Below are 16,729 nucleotides of genomic sequence, written 5' to 3' on the forward strand. Positions count from 1 at the left end.
ATAGGTGGTTGGGGACAATTCAGAGTTGGGACCCAGCCTTGGGGGGGCGGAGCGTGTCCAGTAACAGGAAGCCGATTGGTTCCGGAGAGAAGGAGGAACCGAGGGGCCGGACTTGCCGCTCACCACCATTCACCCTCCCTTGAAGGTGTACAGCAGTATGGAGCAACTGTCGCAGCATGAATCCAAGACCTCCGTGGCAGCAGCAGGGGCCAGCAAACGGGAGTCCAGCGCCAAGGGTCTAGAGGAGAAGGTGGCCGGCAAGCGGGAGGGCCTGGGTAGCCTGACCCTGCGCGAGAAGAGCTGGAGAGGGGGCTCTCCAGAGATGTGAGCAAGGGTAGGGCTAGGTTTGGGGAGCGGGGATGAAGGGGCGTGCCGCCTCTGACCACGCCCCCTTTCTGCAGCAAGCGCTTCTCTGCGTCTGAGGCCAGCTTCCTGGAGGGGGAGGCCAGTCCTCCGTTGGGTGCACGCCGCCGTTTCTCGGCACTGCTGGAACCCAGCCGCTTCAGCGCCCCCCAAGAGGATGAGGATGAGGCCCAGCTGCGCAGGTCTCCCAGGCCTAGCTCTGATCCCCCTTGCTCGCTGGATGCACGGGTCTCCAAAGAGGCAGCTCAAGGGGATGGCATCGCCAGCGCTGGGGATTCCGAAGCCAGTGAGTGCCCCCTCCTGCCGCCTTCCTTAGTTCCCCAGTGGCCATGCATTGAGCATTCAATGAGCCTGGTACTGTTTATGCAAGATCTCATGTACTCTACACACTCCAATCTGGGTTCTCATCAACATGAGGAACACTCCACATTCCATGCTCGGTCAGTCAACAAATGTATCTGAGCACTTCTCTGTGCCAGGTGCATGTTACTTGCTCTCAGAAAACTCACATTCCAACAAGGACGAGGAGTGGGAAAAGCATTCCAGGAAGAGTGAACATATGTAAGATGTCCATGACCTTGGACCGGCTCCTAACCCACCTGCTGTGTTGCAGCTGACCGACCGCGTCCAGGTGACCTCTGCCCGCCTTCGAAGGATGGAGACCTATCAGGCCCGAGGGCCACCAATGACCTAGTTCTGCGCCGAGCGCGGCATCAGCAGCTGTCAGGAGACCCCGCAGTAGAGAAGCGGCCTTCTCGAACTGGGGGCAAAGTCATCAAATCAGCCTCAGCCACTGCTTTGTCTGTCATGATTCCTGCAGGTGATATTGGGCCCCACCTGACAAGGAGGGTCTTGTCCCCATTTGTGCCAGGACAGGCCAATGAGGACACTGCATTTTCCCTGTCCATAGTGATTGACACTGGGGTGGACCAATGAGAGCCCTGGGAATTGGACTAGGAAGGTGGGAGGAGCAGATACAGAGAGAGCTGTGACAGCTGGCCTTGATCTCTGACCATGGTTCTGTCTCTGCAGTGGATCCCCATGGAAGCTCACCCCTGGCCAGCCCCATGTCCCCAAGATCTCTTTCCTCTAATCCATCCTCGAGGGACTCCTCACCCAGCCGGGACTACTCACCCGCTGTCAGTGGGCTCCGCTCCCCTATTACCATCCAACGCTCTGGCAAGAAGTACGGCTTCACACTGCGAGCCATCCGTGTCTACATGGGTGACTCGGATGTCTACAGTGTCCATCACATTGTCTGGGTGAGCACTTATGGGTGGGGTCTGTGTTACAAGGTGGGGAGTGGAGGGAGAGAAGCCCCTCCCTTAACTCCCAGGGATGAGAGACAGCTCAATCTCTGGATCCAGGCAGCCTGGAAGAGACTCCTGTGACCTGCAGTGTCCTTCCCCATCTGAGCTTCAGTTTCTTCAGCTGTAAACTGGAAAAAAAAATTTACTATTTCAGAAGATGTTACAAGGATTACAGTACATGCAGAGCTTGGTGTAGGGCACATAAGCTTAGGGAACTTCCTTGTCGCTAATCCTGTTAACCTTGCCCTGTGTGGTACCCTGTCCCCAGCATGTGGAGGAGGGGGGCCCAGCCCAGGAGGCAGGGCTCTGTGCGGGGGACCTCATCACCCACGTGAATGGGGAGCCTGTGCATGGCATGGTGCATCCTGAGGTCGTGGAGCTGATCCTTAAGGTGAGTGCAAGGGAAGTAGTACACAGGGGAGAGGCTGGAGGGAATGTCCTGGGAGCTGGAGCTGCCTGAACATTTGCCTCTCTTCTTACCCCAGAGTGGCAACAAGGTAGCAGTGACAACAACACCCTTTGAAAATACCTCCATTCGCATTGGCCCTGCAAGGCGCAGCAGCTACAAGGCCAAAATGGCTCGGAGGAACAAGAGACCCTCGGCTAAGGAGGGCCAGGAGAGGTGGGTGGGGCCAAGTGCAGTGGGTGGGGCTATACGCAGTAGGCAGCTGGAACACTCCAGGTTTTGAACAGTGGGCAGGGCCACAGGTGAGGACAGGAGAAAGAAGTGTGGGGCCACTAAGTAAGGAGCAAAGAGGACAGCGGAGAAGCTGGGAAAATGGAAGGAGCCAGAAAAGGAAGCTGTGCCAGGTTCCTAGGCTACAAGAAGAGCATTGTGGTAGTATCTTGTCCAGTTGAATATGTAGATGACTGGGAGAGGCTGAGAGAAGGAATTTCTATCTGGAATGAGCAAGTCAGGCAAGACTGGGCCAATTGAAATAATGTCTTTTCTAATAGGTAGGAGGAGCTAGGAGAGGTAGCTGGGGCCAGGAGAGTTCTGATTTGATTAGTGGGTTTGACCTGGACAAGTCGTGAGTGGGGATTTGAATGAGAGGAGCCAGCCAGGCCAGTGTGGCTCAGTGGATTGAGCGTCCTCCCATAAATTGAGAGGTCCCACTTCAGTTCCTGGTCAGGGTACATGCCCAGGTTGCTGGCTTGATTCCCAGTAGGGGGCGTACAGGAGGCGGCCCATCTCTCACACAAATGTTTTTATTTCTCTAAAAATTCAATAAAAACATTAAAAATAAATAAATGAGAGGAGCCAGACAGAACTGAGTCAGGTGAACTTCTTCCCACCCAGATAGGTGGATTATACAGTTGGCCCTCATTTATCGCGGTTAATCAGTTCCAGACTTTACCGCAATACATGAATTTCCGCGAATTTACTATACAGTTGTCTATCGCCACTTCGCGCTTCGACTGTAGCTGGAGAGAGGGGCTAGAGAGGTGGACGGGGCCAGAAATGTTGGTGCTGCTTTGACAGACGTCTCTAGTTTGGACTGGTAGTGGCCAGCAAAAATGGGTGAGACCTGAGGTGGGAGGAGTCAAGCGACTCCTGTGAGAAATTCTTTCGGTTTTGATAGGTGGGTTGTAGCTGTAGCTGGAGAGGGCGGGGCCAGAGGAATAGGTGGTCCCAGGGGCTGAAATAGGAGGAGCCGAGAGTTTCGGAGTCTGGTCTAAGGTAGATGACCCTTTCCTTGTTCCCCAGCAAGAAGCGCAGCTCCCTCTTCCGCAAGATCACGAAACAGTCGAACTTGCTGCACACTAGCCGCTCCCTGTCGTCGCTAAACCGCTCGCTGTCCTCCAGCGACAGCCTCCCAGGCTCGCCCACCCACGGGCTTCCAGCGCGCTCACCAACCCACAGCTACCGCTCCACACCTGACTCCGCCTACCTAGGTAAGCTGCGGGCCTGCGCTGAGACAAGCACTAGGTGACCAAAGGGGTCCCCTGGCGGTGCCTGCTGTGCACAACAGCCCCTCTTGCCTACCCACAGGTGCCTCGTCCCAAAGCAGCTCGCCCGCCTCGAGCACGCCCAATTCGCCGGCATCGTCAGCATCCCACCACATCCGACCCAGCACGCTGCACGGCCTATCGCCCAAGCTACACCGCCAGTACCGATCTGCACGCTGCAAGTCGGCCGGCAACATCCCGCTGTCGCCGCTGGCGCACACGCCATCCCCAACGCAAGCATCACCGCCACCACTGCCAGGCCACACAGTGGGGAGCTCACACACGACACAGAGCTTCCCAGCCAAGCTGCACTCATCACCTCCGGTGGTGCGCCCGCGCCCCAAAAGTGCGGAGCCCCCGCGCTCGCCGCTTCTCAAACGTGTGCAGTCAGCAGAGAAGCTGGGAGCCTCGCTTGGCACTGACAAGAAGGGCGCGCTGCGTAAACACAGCCTTGAGGTGGGCCACCCGGATTTCCGCAAGGACTTCCACGGTGAGCTGGCTCTTCATAGCCTGGCTGAGTCTGATGGTGAGACGCCTCCTGTCGAGGGGCCTGGCATGCCCCGGCAGGTTGCTGTTCGCCGCCTGGGCCGTCAGGAGTCACCCCTCAGCCTGGGCGTGGACCCACTGCTGCCCCAGGGCACCCCCAGGCCTACAGGGGCATCGAGTAAAGAGGAGTCCCTCGGTGGTGTGGAGGCCTGCACCCAGCCCCGCGCGACACCTACTGGGGGCCGGACCCTGGAGCGGGATGCCAGCGGCACGCGGCACCAGAGCGTGCAGACCGAGGATGGCGTGGGCGGGGCCGCTAGGGCCGTCGCCAAGGCCGCACTGAGCCCTGTACAAGAACATGAAACAGGCCGGCGTAGCAGCTCTGGTGAGGTGGGCACACCTCCAGTGCCCATTGTTGTAGAGCCCCAGCGGCTGGGGGCCAAGGTTGAGGTGCCCCAGCCTCCATGCTCAGACTCTAAGGGGTTATTGGGATCCATACCCCTGGTGCCTCCCGCACTAGAGTCTCTCCAAGGCTCGGAAAGCTGGGTTCTAGAGATGGTGGAGGAGAGACCCACGCTGAGCGGGCCTCACTCCAAGTCCACCTCCCCCAAGCTGACCCTGGAGGCCCAGACCCTTTCTGTAGCCCATGTGAAAAATGCATCAAGCAGCACAGGGCCCCCAATTCCACCCACTCCTGTTCTTGTTCCAGCCACCAAGCCTGAGGTGGGGCTGACTTCCAGGTACCCTGCTGAAGCTGGGCCCCCATCAGGCCTGACTAAAAGGGCACCCTGCCCCACGCCCCCTGGCCCATAGCTGAGGGGACCCGTGGCCCTGCACTGTACAGCCGCCTGTATACATATGTACACATATAAATAAAGTGCGTCTGTGCTTCCTGAGCTTTGTGAGGCTTGCCCCTCCTCCCCAACAAAGCAAGGTTTCAACCCCCTTGCTGGTGTTCTTGTTCGGGGTGGAACTCCAGTCCTGGTTATCATAGAGAGGGGAGGTGAGTCTTATTAGACCTTTCCTTGTGGTCTCACCTATGAGTCAGCTGCCCCCAGACCCTCAGGAATTTGCAGCACTGTTCTGAGTCCCAGTGCCCACCTGAAGGAAAGGTTAACAACCCCATCTACCAGTTTCCTTTTATTCCTCACAAATCCTGAGTCAAATGTTGTGGTTCCCATTTTGCAGATGAGTAGGCTGTCACAGGTTAAGGCACATAGTTAAGGTCACAATAAGGGACTAAACTGGAGTTTAAACTGAGTCCAAATTGGCTCCTAAGTCTTAGCTCTCATATGTTCTGCTGCACCTCCTGGAGACAAGATACTGCTTTCTTCCCACAAGGCTCCCAGGCCTTCACCAGAGGCTGGAAAGCCTTCCAAAGGGCAGGCAGCTGGGTACACAGTGTGCCCCCACCTCGGTGCTCCTCTCCACAGTTCCGATTCATGTCACCCACACAGACCCAGGGCCCTTCTGGGGCTACACACCACTTGGAGTGGTCATCTGTGGTATTGAAGGTGGGCCCACCTGGCCCAGGGAAGGCTATCTGGGTCACATCCAGCACTTGCTGAGCCCCAGAGCAGTTGGAGGGCAGGATGCCATGAGAGTGTTGCCAGAACTGGACCTGCAGATTGCTGCCAAGGGCTTCTGCCAACCAACCAGAGTAGAGGTCTGCAAGAGGATGAAAAGACAGCATGGACAGGGTTAGGGTCACTGGTAGGGAATCTCTAGGCTTCTGGCCCTCTCTGAGCTCATTTTCCTCAGTGTCAATTCCCAGCAATCTGGAGAATAACAACATTAAGACTAACAGCTCTTGCCTGGTCAGTGTAGCTCAGTGGATTGGACGTCCTCCCATGGACTGAAAGGTCCTGGTTCGATTCCCAGTCAGGGCACATGCCAGGATTGTCGGCTCAATTCCCAGTAGGGGGCATGCAGGAGGCAGCCAACTGATGTTTCTCTCTCACATGGATGTTCCTATCTCTCTCTCTAAAAAAATTAATAAAAATATGTTTAAAAGAAAGACTAACAGCTCTTACTAAACACTATATGCATCACTTCATTCACAACCCTTTACAGTAGATATTAGTACCCCCATTTTTTCAGATGAGCAAACTGAGAGTTCAGTTAAATCATGTACCACACAACCAGAAACCAATGACTGAACCCAGGTCTGTTGGTTGTCTACCTCTCATGTGTTTATGGTTCTCAAAGAGTTCTAGTTCCTACTTCCAACCTTCCCTCAGCCATGGACACATCTGACACCACCTCTGCAGAGAAAGAATTCTTCAACCCACAACCTTAGGGCTCACCATCTCCAAACTTTCCAAATTTGGCAAAGCTCTGGAAGGTGACCCCTGCCTTTGATGTGAGTGTTACACTGCTGTTCCAGGGTCTTTGGTGAACATGGAGCCCCTTGACCACCTCCTCCAGGTCAGGTAATTTCTTGATGAAGACCCCTTCTAGCTTGTGGGCATACACAAGGGGGTAGGTGTAGTTCAGCTGTCTTCCTGGAGGGCAAGGGGAGGAGAAAATAAGGGACTGTTCCACATTCTGATCTGGGAATCACCCTGCCTCCTGTGCCCACTCACCAATCTTTGAGAATTGGTCGAATGGAAAAGACACGCAGAGCAGGGTCTGCCCATATTTTTGGGCATTAGGAGGCCAGCCATATGAAGCATGTGGAGGGAATCCGGGAACGCTGTGGATCAGCCAGAAGCCCCCTTCTTTGTCCAGAAGCAGCACACCTGAACCAAAAGACTAGATCAGGGCAACTGCTCAAGGCATCCCAACAGGCACATATGCAACCAGGAACATCTTAGTTTGCAGGGAGCCTGGGCAGTATCTGGACCACTGCTGAACCCTTTCTGAAGCCCACTGTTGTCATACTCCAGAGAAAGGACAATGTTTATATAAGATGAGGAGCCCCCTCCCACCCCTGCAGGTCAGGAGTTAGCTGGGGAAAATGTATAAGGAAACCAGAGCCCTTCCCCAGCCCCCAATCCGGGCCTCACCCTTCGTGTGCCCCCGGCTGGAAGAGTTCTGAGTCCCATAGTTATTAGGCGGCTGGTCATTGTAAAGTAGGAAGGCGAGCTGGGGGAGATGGACGGGCGACATTTAGTTTTCCCCAAGCCGCCCCCTCCCCTAGAGTCCCACCCTAGGTCTATCGGCACCTCGACCCTTCACCTGGCTGGTGTTCTGGTACAGCGGCTGCAAGCTGCGCCCTACGGCTCCCGCCAAGCTGTCGATGGACACCGTGCCGTCGCGCCAGCCCCCTGAGCCCTCATCCAAGTACTTATACCGCAGCCCCGTCTGAGCCTCAGCCCCGGGCCTGCTGTGGGCCGGCAGCTTGTAGACGACGAACCTGGAGGTTGAGGAATGGACAGAAATGAAGGAAGGGAAAGAGAAGGAGCCCTAGGCTTCACCCGAGTGCAGCAAACCGCAGTCCGGCCCCAAAGGAATGGTCAGCGCATGCGCACTCACCAGTCCACAGGCTGCCCCGAGTCCCCATAGCAGGTCAAGGTCCCTGCAGGAACCCATAGCAGCGCGGCCAGGAGCAGTGGGCTAAGCGCGGCCATGGGGCTGGAGTCAAGGAATCTGTATTGGGACCGCGGGGCGCCGGATCACGAGTTGGGCCAGGCCCGGTCCTCGGAGACTTTCATTTCCCCAAACCCTCCTGAGAACCCGGGGCGGGACCTCACGGGATGGAAACCCCGCCCCTAAGATGAGAAGCAGAGATTTGAAAAGGCAGTCCCGGGTCTTCTGGGGCGGGGCTTTCTTTCCGGCGCTCACTCCCTAAAGGTCCGGTCCCCACCCGACCAGCCTACGGTGGCCTCCTACTTCCAGTGGATTCGACCCTTGATAGGCTCCACCCTCTGATTTGTCCCAGACCACGCCCTTTTATAGGCGAGAGGTTTCCGGTGTCCCGGCTCTGACTCTACTCCTGGCCAATCACTGCTCACATCCCACCTCTGCCTCTTTTGATTCTGGTTAATCCCAATCCCCTCTCTCGCCAGACCCTGCTTCTCCCTCGGTTTCTGAGTGGACGCAAAATTGTTTTTTTTTTCCTTTCCAGATTGATAGTTCGAGGTCCAACTCTTGGGACGCTTGTTTTCTTAAGGGGAGTTTCTGCTCCTTTTGTTCGTTCCTTGTTTTGTTAATCTTCACCCCAAAATATTTTTTCCATTGATTTTTCAGAGAAAGTGGAAGAGAAGGTGGGAGAGGGGAGAGAGAAACATCGATGTGAGACACATCAATCGGTTGCCCCCTGCACATGCCCTGACTGGGCCGGGGATCGAACCCGCAACCCAGGTACGTGTTCTTGGCCGGGATTCAAACCTGCGACCTTTCCGTGCGTGGGCCAATGCTCTCACCACTGAGCAACACCGACCAGAGCGAGTCCTCTCCCCCCCCCCCTTTTTTTTGGTATCCTCACCGGAGGACATTTTTCCATTCTTTGTTCAGATAGAGCGGGAGGGAGAGCGAGGAAGAGAGAGAGAGAAACATTGACATAAAAGGGACCCATCGAGTGGTCGCCACCCACACTACCCAACCAGGGCCGGGGACAAACTGCAACCGAAGTACATGCCCTTAGCGGGAACCGAACCGGGGTCTCTCCGGCCCACAGGCCGACGCTCTAACCACTGAGCCAAACCGGCCAGGGCCTCTCCCTCTTCTTTCTGCATGTTTTCCCGGACATCTTCTGATCTAGCCAAGGGGTCACTTTGGATCATGGCATGGCCAAGGGCGCTATGGCTCTGGGGCCTGACTGAGGCCTCATAAATAGAGGCAGATGGTCCCTGAGAATGTCCCTGAGGTTAAAGGCATGAGGCAAGGAAGATGTAGCCTGATCTTGGGGTGGGGGAAGGAGGGGAGGCAAGGCCTGCAGTATCCAAGGGGTGTCTCTGAAGTTTAGAAGATGAATGTGATGGTATTCCCCACAAAATCACCTCTGGGGTTACAGCTTCCTCCCATCTTCCAGCATGCAAAACTCACAAGGTCAGGCCACAGCTGAAGCTTTAAAAAAATAATAAATTTTTTTTTATTGATATTAGAGGGAGAGAGACAGAAACATTGATGAGAGAGAACATGGATTGGCCGCCTCCTGCATGCCCCCCACTGGGGATTCAGGCCCACAACCTGGGCATGTGCCCTGACCGGAAATCGAACCGGTGACCTCTTGGTGCATGGGTCAATGCTCAACCACTGAGCCACACCAGCCGGGCTACAGCTGAAGCTTTATCTAGCAGGGGCATTAGTACAGGACCCATAACCATTCACAGCAGATGCCACCCACTATGTGGAGCTTCAGAAATTAAGGTGTGAAGATCCCTTCTAGACCCAGAGTCTCTAAAAGCTTCACCCCATAACTCCTGGCACTGTCCAGGGCCACCTCTGATCTGGCCTGAGGGTCCAGCTCTCTGAGAGTCTGTCTCTCTGTCTGAAGTGTCTGAATGTCCATCTGAGTTCATTTGTTTGGAGATCTGTCTCATTGGGTCTGCCTGACCCTAGAAGTCTCTGTGTGGCTCCCTGTGGCTGAGGACATGTGGGAGCTTCCAGCTGGAGGCTCCCCCAGGTCTGTCTATGGGCCAGTCCTTGATCTTTCTGGGGATCTGTGGGGTTAAGAGTCCAGGTAAGGGTCCATCCGAAAGAAAACCACCCTGTGTTGATCTGGTCTTGTTCCATCCCCAGTCCTCGGGAAGGTCCAAGGGCCAGGTCCAGGGTGGTGGTGTGGCTCAAAGGTGACGCTTCATGTGCAAGGCCAGGTGATCCGAGCGCGAAAAAGCGCGCGGGCAGAGCTGGCAGCGGAAGGGGCGCTGTCCAGTATGTTTCCTGTAGTGGCGGGTCAGCTCGTCGGAGCGTGCGAACCGCCAGCCACAGCCGTCCCACGTGCAGGCATATGGCTTCTCCCCTGAAAGACAAAGAAACAGTGAGTGCTATTATCCGCCCACCCCTTCCCTGGGTCTGCCTCTGCATCTGGCCTCATTCCTTTGCTCAGCCTTGATCAGGAGCAGGATGGGGTGAGGCACTATGGGTGCAAAACTTGAGGCACCCACTCGCAGGAGGGTCCACCCAGGTTCGTCCCTCTATGACCCCGACCCTTCTTTTTCTCTACCTACATCTGGCCCCAAGCCTATTTTCATTTCCTAGGCCCAAGTCACATTCTCTGCACCACTGGCCTATTTCCTGTGTCCTGGAACCTTGCCCGTGTGTCCTAAAGTCATCCTACCCTCATCCTCTGGCCCTGTCCCATGTGGCCTAGCCCCTTCCTTGCTTCAGGGAACCCTCCAGCTGCTGCCCAACCCTGCCCCTGGCCTTGATCCTTAGAGTCTTGAAATCCACTTGGTGTTCCAAGCCCTGTCTGCCAGTGATTAGGCTCTCCCCCTACTACACGTGGCCCCACCCTCCATGCAGGCCCCTAAACCAGCGATTCTCAACCCGTGTGTCCTGGCACGCAGGTGTGCCACATGAATTATTTATTTTAAAAATTTTTTTGTTTACTGATTTTAGACAGAAAGGAAGGGAGAGGGAGAGAGAGATAGAAACACTGATGAAAGAGAACATCGATTGGCCACATCCCACATGACACCCCACTGGGGATTTGGCACACAACCCGGGCATGTGCCCTGACCTGGAACCGAACTGGCAAACTCTTGGTGCATGGGTCAATGCTCAACCACTGAGCCACACTAGTCGGACGCCACAAGAATTTTTAAAACATACAGTACCTGACTAGTTAGGGGCACTGACCTCTTTTTCCTTATTGTCAAATTAAAAAATGACAACACTTTTTAAGTGTTTAAGTGTTTAAGGCCAGTGTGGCTCAGTGGTTGAGTGTCAACCCATGCACCAAGAGGTTGCCAGTTCAATTCCTGTTCAGGGCACATGCCCAGGCTGTGGGTCAAATCCCCAGTGGGGGGCATGCGGGAGGCAGCCAATCAATGTTTTCTCTCCTCAATGTTTCTATCTCTCTCTCTCTCCCTCCCTCTCTTCCTCTTTTTCTCAAATCAATAAAGAAGAAAAAACAAAAAGACAACAGCTAATACAATAGCTGGAGTGCCCTGTCTTGAACTATAAATATTTAAGTCATATAATAGAATTGAATCTTATTGGTCAAGTCGCATAATAAGGTTGCATCTGATTGGTTAATTCTTGGTACCAGAAATCTTGTTTTAAAAAGTTTTTTCCTTTTATTGATTTTAGAGAGAGAGGGAAAGAGAGAAACATCAATGAGAGAGAATGTTGATTGGCCGCCTCCTGCATGCCTCATACTGGGGATCGGGCCCAAACCTGGGCATGTGCCCTCACCAGGAATCGAACCAGTGACCTCTTGGTGCATGGGTCAACGCTCAGCCACTGAGCTACACCTGCCAGACGGTACCAGAAATCTATATGAGTATAGGCATCTGATTTTAAAAAGTCACTTTGGCCCTGCCAGTGTGGTTCAGGGGATTGAGTGTCATTCCCTGCACCAAGAGGTCACATGACCACCGGGGGCATGCAGGAGGCAGCCAGCCATTCAATGTTTCTCTCTCATGGATGTTTCTATATCTCTCCCCCTCTCTCTTCCTATCTAAAAAATAAAAATAAAAAAATACTTATTTATTTGTTTATTTATTTATTTATTTTTACTCCTCAAAGATATTTTTCTATTTATCTTCCGATAGAGAGGGAGGGAGAGAGAAGGAGAGAAAGGAAGAGAGAGAAAAACATCGACATGAGAAATATAAATCGACTGGTTGCCTCCCGTACGGGGCTCTTACCCCGACCAGGGCCGCGGGCTCTTACCCCGACCAGGGCCGCGGACGAACCGCAACCAAGGTACGTGTTCTTGACCGGAATCGAACCCACAACTCATTGGTCTGCGGATCGACGCTCTAACCGCTGGGCCAAACCAGCCAGGGTAAAAAATACATATTTTTTTAAAAGTCACTTTGGAGTAAAAAGGGTAGGTAATTACTACTACTACTATTTTGTAAATCAATCAAAATTATACCTATTTTTTGTTAGATCTGCAAAAAATACACATTTTTGGTGTGCCGCGGAAATTTAGTAGTTTGTGTGTGCCATGAGATGAAAAGGTTTGAAAATCGCTGCCCTAAAGCATAGGTCTCACTCTTCCTCCTACCCACCTCTATTCCGTGGCCGGGTCTTGGTCTTCGGCTCCTTGAGACCCAGCTTCTCTTGTGCCCACCCCCTCCTCTGTTTTCCAGCTATTTCTCTTTACCCTCCTCGAATCACTCTGCATCTGTACATAAAACTGACTCTGCCCCCATATCTCCCCTCCTAAGCTACAGACACGGACCCTACAGTCTGGCTCCATGCAAACAACCTATTCTATATACTCCTGGCTCTGGCCCCTGAGCCCCTAACTCCGCTCCCCGTTAGCCACAAACCTGAACCCTGTGTCTTTGGCCAGGTCCCTCGCTTGCCAAGCTTGGCCCCTCCACGCGGCCCCTCCTGTAGGCCTGTCCCTTACGCCACCTGCCAGGCTTCATGCTCCTCAGCCCGAGCCCAGGTCTTACCCGTCAGTTCCCTGAAACGTTGCTCAGATTTTCCAGATCCTCTCTCTGCCCCCAGCCGCCTCCCACACGGCTATCTGTCCCCTAACCCTGCTTCTGAGGATCCAGGCCAGCTCCCAGCTGCCTCTGTCCCGCCCCTTGCTCTGAGACTCTGCTTTAGCCCCTCCTCTGTCATTACAGGTCCGCCTCCTGAGCCAGGCCTCTGCTTCTGAGGTTCCGCCTCCAGCCCCGCCTACGAGTCCGAGCCGGAGCCCTGCTGCCTCACCTGTGTGCGTCCGTAGATGCGCCTTCAGGTGCGAGCTCTTGGTGTAGCTCTTGCCGCAGCCCGGGTGCGTGCATGTGTGCGCCGCCTGCCTCTTGCGCGCCCACGAGCGCCGGCTGCGCTTGGATGGTACGGTCTCCACGGTCTCCCTTAGGTCTCCTGCGGTTCTCCCGAGTCCCGCACCCGTTGTTCCGGGTCCCAGACAATTCAAGAAGGAGGGAGGCGGGGCGGAGCCGGGTGCGGGCGCCGGGAGCCCGCGGAAGAGCTGGAAGTGCCCTTGGTACTGCGGGGTCGGGTACAGCGCTGGGTATCTGGACAGCAGCCCATAGGGGGCGCTGGGCGCCGCAGGCACTGTAAGCCCCGTCCGCGGAAAATAGCTGCCGGAGGAGCCCGCACCCTGCCCCGGATACACCTGCAGCAGCGGCAGCGCTTTGGGCTCGGAGGCAGGGACCAGGGCTGGGCTCACGAAGGTGTCGGGGGCTGGGGCTCGTGGACCCGGGCGCGCCCAGTCCGGGTGCTCCTCGGGACCCAAGAGCCCAGCCACCAGCCCTGGGCCACCCGCGTACGCTCCCAGGGTCTCGGGCTCCGGTGGGAATTGCGTTGTGGGACCTTCGCCCGGCGCCAGAGCGCAGGTCTGAGGCACGCCGCTCGGTTCTGGGCCCGGCAGGTTGGTAAAGAAGAGATCCAGGTCCCAGGCAGTGGCTGGGTCCCTATTGTGGTCTTCTTCCTCCCCAGGCGCGTCCTCCGATTTTGGTCTCACGTGGAGGAGCGGCCGAGTTGGGTCCGGAGGACCCGGGCCCAAGTCCTGCACCTCCTCAAAGCGCCACCACTGCGGGAGGGAGCCGGTAGCGTGAGGCTTCAGTGGTCACCAGGGTACCATGCCCAGAGACGAAGGGGGCCTGATTCCCTGATGGGGGCAGGCTGGCCAGAGGCTCCGGAAAGGGGTCTTGTTTGTCTGTAAAATTTGTCCCACTCCCTCACGCTGCCCCAGTCCCCCCTAGTTTCAGGGACAGAGGTCTATAGGGTCTGTCTGGTGACAGGAGATAAGACTAACATTATCTGGAGCCGCACTCAGGCATGGGGGAAGGGGATGGCAGAGCCAAGAATGGAAGAGGGGCAGCCTTGCCTCAATTTCCCCCCAGAATTTCCCACTCCTTCCCAGTCCACCTATGAGATTAGTTCCCAAGATTAATTCTTGGACGTTCCCTAGACACCCTTGTTCTTTTCCTCTTACACCTGGGGTTTTCTCACTGAGCCTAGACCCCCATGGTGTTCAGCTTGGAGCCTCAGTTTTCCAAGACAGAAATAGGCCCTTAGACCATCTTTAGACTCATGGACTGGGCTGAGAACCCCCAGCCCTGGCCAGGTCTCTGGATTCCAGGGCTAGATGCAGACCTGATCCCCAAGCTCTGTGACTGCAGCCCCAGACCCCAGCCAGCCACCTAGACCCTGCCTGGCCTCACCTTGAGGAAGTCTTCCTGTGTGTCTGGAAAGGGGCCTAGGGCAGCCAGCGTACTGATGGAAGGCAAGGTGGTGTCAGCTGTGGCCATGGCTGGCTGGTGCCCATCCAAGAGCCTCAGGCCTCCTCTCACTCTGTAGCCTCGTGGACTCTGAAGCTCTGATGGCCTCTTGGAAGGCTCCTCTCTACCTTCAGCTGATTGGCTGTGGGCCCTGATAAGGGTCAGGCAAGGCGGGGTGGGGGTGTCACCATTTCTGGGGAACAGACCTTGCCTTGGCCTGTTTGGGGGCAGAGTCTTAAAGACTGACCCTGTATCCAAAGCCCAGTCAGATGTTTGGGGTTTGGGAGTTCAGAGGTTTGGGGGTTGGGGGTTCAGAGTTTTGGGGGGTTCAGGCATTGGATAAAGTAAGGCCCTGGCTCCCCAAAGAAGGAGAGACTTGGAGGCCTTCTCTCAGTTACCTACCTGGAGAGGGGTGACAGGCAGAATGGGGATTCTGGGAAGGGGTTTCCATATCCCTCTATCCCTCAACTGGGGCCCTGCAGCCCTCTCCCTCCCCCCAAACAGAAGCAACCATGCTGATGGCGGGACTTGGCACAAGCTCCTTGCCAGGCCAAGCATTATCAGACACCCCAGACATTGGAGGCTGCTATCAGGTGGGGGCCTAGAACAGCCAAAGCTCTGTCCCTGGTGAGTAGCAGGGCTAGAAGCTGGGGCTTCATGTTAGCTTGGCTTGAAATTGCCTGGGTTATGAACTCTCTGGGGCCGGGCCCAGTGGCATAGGGGCCCCTGCTAATCAGCTTCCTCTACCACAGACCCCCCAGGGGGCACTGTAGGGAGTGGGGCTAAGTGGAGGTTAAGGCTGGTGCCACTACAGCTGGGTCTGGGGAGGAGTTGGCCCCCTCACCTGGATGGGATGGAACCATTGGATCGGACCACAGGAAGTACCTGACTTGCAGGAGACCCACACCAACCCTTGCCCTGGGTCTTTCTGCTCCCTGATTTCTGTCCCATACAGGGGCAGGATCCAAGGTGCTTCAACAGGGACCTCCACTGTGCTGCCCTGGGAGCCCAGGGTAGAGGCAACATGGACACACATCACAACATATAGTTCACACATATACACACAATATGCAATTACATAGTGACACAAATTCCTGATCTCCTTAGCTACATTGACCATGTAGTCCCTGCACATAGAATTGTCTGTGCATTACATAAACCATGTAGTCAGGAAGACACAACCACATACTATTTGGTTGCACACTGTTGTAGTCACACAATCCCTCAGACTTAGAATTTATAACACAAAGAGGTGCTGCCATAATCACACACAATTACCCAATCACATACAACCATACAATTACAGTGACATGATTTAGTTACAACTAGACAGACACATGGGGTTTGCTGGATATGCTGTCACAAAACTATAGAACATGCAGTCATACAATCCTGTCAAACATAGATGCAGCCTCAGACACAAAGGCATAAAACCCAGCTGCAGCCCTGGCCAGTTTGGCTCAGCGGTTAGAGCATTGGCCGGGTTCAATTCTGGTCAAGGGCATGTACCATGTACCTCGGTTGTGGTTTGGTCCCCAGCTCTGGTCTGGATCATGTGGGAGGCAACCACTCGATCTCTCTTTCTCCCTCCCTCCTTCCCTCCCTCCCTTCCACTCTATATGAAGATAAATGGAAAAACATATCCTCGGGCAAGGATTAAAAAAAAAACAACCCAGCTGCACACAACCCTTCACAAACATACAATGATGTAGTTATACACACAGCTAACATCAGACACAGACACTACCATATAAAATCGACAACCTTTCGTAGTCACGCCACCTACTACTGTCACAGTATGTAATTATTTAGTCACACAATTGTACAGTACATATGTCCAACCATGGGGGAGGGGGGTGTACTCATTCAAACACAGGCAACACACCAACATGGAATTAAACATTCTGATAGGGAAAGACACACTACCTTGCCCAGACATAGACAACCACAGACACACAATCAGAGTTGGTGTGCCACAAGATGACAAAAAATTATCATGTGCTACAAGAGGAGTGGGGGCAAAAAGTAATGTAAAAGCCAGCTCTTCACACCAACCAGGTGTGAAGCAAAAAATAAAAATAAAAGGAATATACTAATAGTTGTCAAGGGTGTAAAGAAATTGGAACCCTAGTACACTGCTGGCTCAAATATTAAATGGTGCAGCTACTGTTGAAAACAGTTTGATGAGCCCTGGCCAATTTGGCTCAGCAGTTAGACCGTCGGCCTGCAGTCCAGAGAGACCCGGGTTCGGTTCCCGCTAAGGGCATGTACCTTGGTTGCAGTTTGTCCCCGGCCCGGCCCTGGTTGTGTCGTGCGGGTGGC

At 54.7% G+C, this 16,729-nt stretch overlaps 3 protein-coding genes across 5 annotated transcripts in view; 1 reads left to right on the forward strand and 2 right to left on the reverse strand.

Moving 5' to 3' along the window:
- The window catches only part of MAST1 (microtubule associated serine/threonine kinase 1), a 34,633-nt gene extending 29,711 nt beyond the window's left edge, over window positions 1-4,922 (forward strand). Inside the window, exons 19-26 of the mRNA XM_036241674.1 lie at window positions 146-324; window positions 402-649; window positions 977-1,183; window positions 1,396-1,625; window positions 1,942-2,064; window positions 2,159-2,295; window positions 3,382-3,569; window positions 3,667-4,922. Coding sequence (XP_036097567.1) covers window positions 146-324; window positions 402-649; window positions 977-1,183; window positions 1,396-1,625; window positions 1,942-2,064; window positions 2,159-2,295; window positions 3,382-3,569; window positions 3,667-4,922 — 2,568 coding nt within the window. The remainder of the gene's footprint in view (window positions 1-145; window positions 325-401; window positions 650-976; window positions 1,184-1,395; window positions 1,626-1,941; window positions 2,065-2,158; window positions 2,296-3,381; window positions 3,570-3,666) is intronic.
- Window positions 1,561-7,788, reverse strand: DNASE2 (deoxyribonuclease 2, lysosomal). Of its 3 annotated transcripts, none has more exons than XM_036241669.1 (7): window positions 7,587-7,784; window positions 7,290-7,467; window positions 7,118-7,196; window positions 6,695-6,850; window positions 6,416-6,613; window positions 5,594-5,777; window positions 1,561-1,801 (listed from the first exon to the last, which is right to left on the reverse strand). In XM_036241669.1, the coding sequence occupies exons 1-7, from the start codon at window positions 7,679-7,681 to the stop codon at window positions 1,714-1,716; spliced, it is 978 nt and encodes a 325-aa protein (XP_036097562.1). In that variant the 5' UTR covers window positions 7,682-7,784; the 3' UTR covers window positions 1,561-1,713. The 3 variants fall into 3 exon arrangements, with proteins under 3 accessions (XP_036097562.1, XP_036097563.1, XP_036097561.1); XM_036241670.1 differs by having other exon boundaries at window positions 1,776-1,801; window positions 5,523-5,777; window positions 7,587-7,785; XM_036241668.1 differs by lacking the exon at window positions 1,561-1,801 and having other exon boundaries at window positions 5,237-5,777; window positions 7,587-7,788.
- Window positions 7,789-9,237: 1,449 nt separating this feature from the next.
- KLF1 (Kruppel like factor 1) lies at window positions 9,238-15,942 on the reverse strand. Its single transcript, XM_036240367.1, has 4 exons — window positions 15,924-15,942; window positions 14,351-14,558; window positions 12,891-13,716; window positions 9,238-10,014 (listed from the first exon to the last, which is right to left on the reverse strand). The coding sequence occupies exons 2-4, from the start codon at window positions 14,435-14,437 to the stop codon at window positions 9,839-9,841; spliced, it is 1,089 nt and encodes a 362-aa protein (XP_036096260.1). The 5' UTR covers window positions 14,438-14,558; window positions 15,924-15,942; the 3' UTR covers window positions 9,238-9,838.
- Between the last annotated feature and the right edge of the window lie 787 nt (window positions 15,943-16,729).

Source organism: Molossus molossus, unplaced genomic scaffold (genome assembly GCF_014108415.1).
Source record: "Molossus molossus isolate mMolMol1 unplaced genomic scaffold, mMolMol1.p scaffold_m16_p_4, whole genome shotgun sequence".
Classification (NCBI taxonomy): domain Eukaryota; kingdom Metazoa; phylum Chordata; class Mammalia; order Chiroptera; family Molossidae; genus Molossus; species Molossus molossus.